The 6,000-nt window shown below is 39.5% G+C and overlaps 1 protein-coding gene across 2 annotated transcripts in view; it reads left to right on the plus strand.

Moving 5' to 3' along the window:
* The window catches only part of b3galnt2 (beta-1,3-N-acetylgalactosaminyltransferase 2), a 28,357-nt gene extending 22,944 nt beyond the window's left edge, over positions 1–5,413 (plus strand). Inside the window, exons 11-13 of one of the 2 annotated variants that reach the window (XM_053502510.1) lie at positions 1,793–1,849; positions 3,804–3,962; positions 4,678–5,412. In XM_053502510.1, the coding sequence (XP_053358485.1) occupies positions 1,793–1,849; positions 3,804–3,944 (198 nt within the window). In that variant the 3' untranslated portion in view covers positions 3,945–3,962; positions 4,678–5,412. Of the gene's footprint in view, positions 1–1,792; positions 1,850–3,803 lie in introns of both variants that reach the window. The other variant, XM_053502511.1, reaches the window with a different exon arrangement.
* The last annotated feature ends 587 nt before the right edge of the window (positions 5,414–6,000 follow it).

A 6,000-nucleotide genomic window follows, 5' to 3' on the forward strand; every position in this document is an offset into this window, starting at 1 on the left:
GTCATTTTCTCTCACACACACACACACACACACTCTCTTTCTCTCTCTCGCTCTCTCTTTCTCGCGCGTGCGTATGGAGCGATAGCACTTTTTATACGGCCTCTTAGTGACTCCATTGCTATAAAGCTCCGGTAAGCTGCGTTTCTGACAGATTTAGCTCCAGCAGGCTGAAGATCTAAAAAATATATTTATTTGTAAAAGCTTCTCTGTCCACTTCAGAGTAAGAAAATATGCGATTTGTCATTTTTGTGTGTTTATTTCTTGATAAACAAATGAGATAATCTCGGTTCACCTCCATTGCTCAAATTCCCCCCTCTTGGTCGGTGACTGCGAGTGACGTCACTCCCCACACAATCCCGCCCCACAGTATAGACCCGCCCCTGACGCTGATTGACAGGTTTCTGTGTAACGTGTTGAAAATGTAATTGCAAATGGATTAGCGATTGCGTTTAATTTTGGCCGGCTTGGCGCGCGACGCAGAGAAAGTGAAAAAGCAAACGTAGTGATTGATTTTGCTATTTAAATATGGCAGGTTCATGACTTGTAAGACATGGGAAATACAAATGCAAATGAACTTTTCTTTTTCATTTGAAATTTGGCAGTCAGTGTGCGTTCACGAAGGCGAAACAGGAAACGGTAATGCAAAGTTTGCAATTGCATTTGAATTATGGCACACTTTGTGCGTTTTGCAAATCCTTTTTAATATTGTCCGGGATATCGCTCCATACGCGCGTTTAGAGTGTCTGTGTGTGTGTGTTTGTGTGTGAAGCAGCGAGGGTGTGCTTCACACACACACACAAACAATTCTTTTCAAAGGTACAGCAATGATTCCGTTAGTATGCGCTCACACGAGTGTCATTAGTGATGTTCCTTGCTAATTTTTCAGACAAAACAGTTTTTCTGTCAATGTGTGTTTATGTGAAATTCTTTTTTTTTTGGGTTTTTTTTTTTCTTAAAATTTTCTCCCCTAATTTAGTCGTGGCCAATTCCTCCCCGTCACTAGAGGGCTCCCACATTAAGGCTACTACTACCATTCAGCCGGGAGGGCGAAGACTATCACGTGTTTCCTCCGGACCGTGTGACGTCAGCCGACCGCATCTTTTCGAACTGCTTGCTTACGCACCGTTAGGGGTGGAGTAACACACTCGGAGGAAAGCGCTAGCTGCTCCTTCCGCGTCCGCGAGCTAACAGATGCGCCTGATTGCCTGTAGAGCCGTGATTAATGTGGGAGCGCAAGTACCTCTCATCCCTCCCCCCTGAGAGAGCTCAGCCAATCATCTCTCTCTGTGCCTCAGACTGTGAGAGAAAAAACAGCATCACCCAGGGTTCGAACCAGCGATCTTCGGATGATAGGGCGAGCACTTTACCACTGCGCCACTCGGGGGCTCTATATGAAATTCAAAGAAGAAAGGTTTACTGTGTAAGAAAGTCTCATTAGAAGTTTAAAAATCCAAGCCTTTCTTATGTGTGTGTGTAAGTTGACACTGAGCCGGTTCATACACTCTCTCTCGGGACGGGAGGGGCTTCACACACACACACACACACACACACACACACACACACACACACACACACACACACAGCGTGAAACACTTGAATGGAAACACTTATATGTTGGGATTTCTTTTTACTTTTTTAAAAAGGTAATTATTAATTATTTTGATGTATTTATTTTTTTGGGCTGTGGAATGAATAATTTGAGTTTCCATTATTTCTTATGGGAAAATAAATTTGCCGTTATACCATGCCTAAGACAAAATTTTAAATTTAACTTTTTACTTCTTTTTAATAGGGAGAGGATGTGAGCATGGGAATATGGATGGCTGCAGTAGGACCTCAGCAATATCAGGTAAAAGAAAAAAGGCTAATTTTGACACCAGTGTCTGTCCTAATGTGACCCTCAAGGAAAGCTAAAATGTTTGATGAATGTGATAGTTTTACCTCTATTTTAGACATCTTGGTATTTATTTTCATATTATATTCTGATGATCAAAATAACTTTGCGCCTAATAGAACATAAAGTATTAAATGTTTCGGATGACAATTATTTTAACTGATGCAGTGATTAGCTTCTCATTAAAAAAAAAACATGTAAGATGTAGTGGAAGAGATGTTACTGTGTTTATTGGTGCCTTAGGTATGACATCATTGTGCCAGGTTTGTTCGGTGTTTTTAAGTGATGGTGAATTACAAACTATGAATACAACAGGAGATTACATCAGTAGAAGTCAGAGCTATGTTTTAATAGTAAAAGTAAGTATTTAAAAATACACAATATGTCAAAAGCTCACAGTAAAATAGGTTTTTAGCTATAGGAAAGCACTTATTAGAGGCTAATCTGGAAAAAGCATACTTTTGTTAGGAAACATAGAGATTGAATTTGGATCAATAATTTGGGTCCTTATTCCTGATGTTTTCACATGCTCAAAACTCTTACTTGTTCAAGCTATTTATATTTTTTCTAATTCAACTGATAATGCTGAATCCCCAATTGCAGTAATTTGGTGTCACTCTCTGTCAATCCATGCCCGCTTAATTGCTTCCCGACGACAAGTATAATGGAACCTTGGATTGCGAATTCGTTCCGGAAGCATGCTTGTATATCAAAGCACTCGTATATCAAAGCAAATTTCCCAATAAGAAATAATGGAAAGCCCCTAAGTGGCTCAGTGGTAAAGTGCTCGCCCTATCATCTGCTCGATCTCTGGGTGATGCTGTAGTCTCTTACAGCTGAGGACCTAGGGAGAGCTAATTGGCCAAGCTCTCTCAGTAGGGTGGGATGGGAGGCGCTTGGAGCTCTTACATTAATTACGGCTGAGTGTGTTACGATGTAACTCCCCCAACTGTTCGTGAGCGAGCAGTTCTAAAAGATGAGGTCAGTTGGCGTCACAAGGTTCGGAGGAAACACATGATAGGCTTTGGCCCCCCCGACTGAGAGATCATAGCAGCCTTAATGTTTGAGCCCCTAGTGACGGGGAGGAATTGAATACAACTAAATTAGGGGGGGAAATAAAGGGAAAATCCTCTCTCCCAAAAAAAAAGAAACAATGGAAACGCAGATGATTTGTTCCACAACCCAAAAATATTTATATTTTTATAAGATGATTTGTTCCACAACCCAAAAATATTTATATAAAAAAAATTAAAAACAAATTAACATGCACTTCACCTTTAAAAAGAATCCCAACAGAGCACCGTTTCTGTTAGTGTATGTGTTTGTGTGCGCGGTGAAGTGTGTTTTTGCGCTTACGCACAAGAGGAGAAAATGAGAGGAGATTCGAGGAAAGGGGGCTATTGTATAGGATGACTTTATTTGAGTATGGATGAGTTTATTTTACTAGTTAAATTTTGTTTTGTATTTCTTTTTATTAATATTTATTAATATTTATTTCTTATATATAGCTTATTTTCTAATATAGAGAAATTGATAAAGCTATAAATTTGTAAATCTATACAAAAATTCTATCAAGGATTATTTTATTTCTTTAAAGGTGCTTGATGACATTGTCCACTGATAAAATAAAACTAAATTGAATCAAATTGGCCACCTCACCTTAATTCAACTCTGGAGGGATATAAATGTTGTGAATTTGCATAAGGTTGGCATAAAAATTCAATGGCAAATGCATGATGTAATCAAACCTTGCGGTGTTTAAACAGATTATTCCAGAATGTGACTTCGTTTTTTGCCAGGCAGTGTAGTTGCCATATTTCCAAGCTGAACTTTAATATTTAGTTTGTGTGGGGTTTATTTGGTTGGAGGAGTTGTAATGATTTTCTCATTCTATGCTATTTATGTTCAGGATGCAGGCTGGCTATGTGAGAAGGAATGCTATGTGGACATGCTATCATCACCACAGCATACAGTGAAGGAGCTACACATTCTCTGGGATCAGAAAAAAAACTGTGGGGATCCATGTGGCTGTTCTTGGCATCGCAAATAAAAAGTCCATTATTCTCCTGTACGCTTTATTAAAATAACTCTGTAGGACATTAATTTAAGTGCTTTCATAACTTATTCACATGTATTTTGTATTGTTTTAATAAAGCAGTCCTTTATTAAAAGGAGAGTTTAAGGGGGCTTATGTCAGAATTTTTGAGGTGACACTTTTTATTCATCAATTAGTCTTAGGGGTAGCTTTTAAAACTTTTTCAGTCTTATTTTGCAAGTCATCTTGATGAAGTTGTAGGCATGAACAGCGCTCCCAAAGAGAGCAATCAATTGATCACATTCCAGAGCCTTTCTCCCAGCCTGCTTGTCGCCATCTCGATAATCTTATCTGATATGCGAACATGAAGGAGCGTCTTTAAAACGAAGTTAAAGAAAACTTCACAAGGCATGGAACAGGATGCTTCGAAGAAACCCCAAAACAAGGGTGCAAATTGGCGATCCGGTAAACAAAGCAGACAGTTTTACAGCTTCACCCTGAGTTGGGGGGAGGGGGGGGGGTGACCACCAAGTCACATGTAATACATGTATTTACTCAGTATGTTTGATTTATTCTTGTGTGTATGTTTGATTATTCTGCATATCTTGAAAAGTGTGATCACCATTTACAAACCCCTTTTATTAGATAAAGGAACGAATGAGTGGATAAGATATGTAATGTTTGATATCAATCTAAAGCTAGTTTTGTTAGCATGAACAGAGTTAATGCAAAATTATTTTTATTAAAGGCATCAAAACTCCAGCTGGATGAGCCCACGTGACAGCCGAAACACCAGGCTAATGTATGCACAAAAGGGGGGCCCCATGTGAGGCGTGGCTAAGCCCCACAAGCGCAATCACTCGTGGGACGGACTGATGTTGAAGGGTCAAAACCAGCAAGCTCAAGCAGAATTGAAAAAGAAAACCCTACAACCTCTTCCAAGCAGCTCGGGCTTCCGCCCTTGCGGGTGCTACGCCACCGCTGCCGGCGTCATCCACTTTTCAAGAACTTCAAAGTCCGGCAACGAAGAAACGCTCAGAAGTTCAAGAGCGCCGCCATTGATAACCAGGCAACCAATGCCTCACCGAAGGGCATACCTTGAAAATTGGTGTTCGTTTCAAAACTAAGCCATAAGATTAAACCCAAGACTCTGCTCTTGTGACTTGCTTTAATCTAGTAAACAGTGCTAGAATAACTTCATTAACTTTCACCTTCCAAACTGTTTGTATCTATGTGTGTGCATTTAAAGAGCGTAGTTTCATGTGTCATAAATTAGTCAAATAAATTTTGTTTCTTTATAAAGAACTGTTGTCTTGGTTGTGTATTTTAAAGTCTTTTTAAACATTTGCCCAGATCGTAAGTTACCTTGCTCATAATTGCTAAATACTAGATTTGGTGTTATCGTTGGCCACTTGATAAGCATAAACGGTGCAATAAGAAAATGCACTTTTCACAAGTTGTGCTACACCCTGGACAGGTAAACGATTAAGTGTACATTATTAATTTTGATTCAGTTAATCAAATTAACCTGAATCGTTAAAGATTCAATACACCTCTGACCCAGAGCTAAACACTACATATTAATGGTGAAGAATGCGACAGTCATTCGTTGTCATTATTGTAAACCCTACATATATTGGTGGAGAATAAAAGCGGGCATTGTTTGGCTTGAAAAATACATAAAACCAAGACAGTCTTCTATTGTCTGTGAATAGATTAGAGATCGAGAAACAGTACTGTATACGTACATGCCTTGTGGCACACCACCGTTTGAATGAATGAAATGCAACGCGAGTTGCTTTAAATATTAAACTGCAGTAAACCTAAAGATTTAACTCGCTACAAAAGCGCGTTGAGAGAAGAGCAAGCGTGTTCCTTGTTCTTTCTCTTTTAAGGCCTTTATAGCGAGCGGAATGTGCGTGTCCCACTTTCAAGCTCGGCTATAAAAGTTAATTATTGTCGGCGGAGAAAGACCAAGTCACTATGGAAAAGCGCACAGAGAAAGAAGTAAGCGTGTTCCTTGCTTTTTCTCTTAAAGAGGCCTGCATAGTGAATCTGTCTGTGCGTGTCC

The sequence above is a fragment of the Clarias gariepinus genome, chromosome 8 (assembly GCF_024256425.1).
Source record: "Clarias gariepinus isolate MV-2021 ecotype Netherlands chromosome 8, CGAR_prim_01v2, whole genome shotgun sequence".
NCBI classification, from domain to species: domain Eukaryota; kingdom Metazoa; phylum Chordata; class Actinopteri; order Siluriformes; family Clariidae; genus Clarias; species Clarias gariepinus.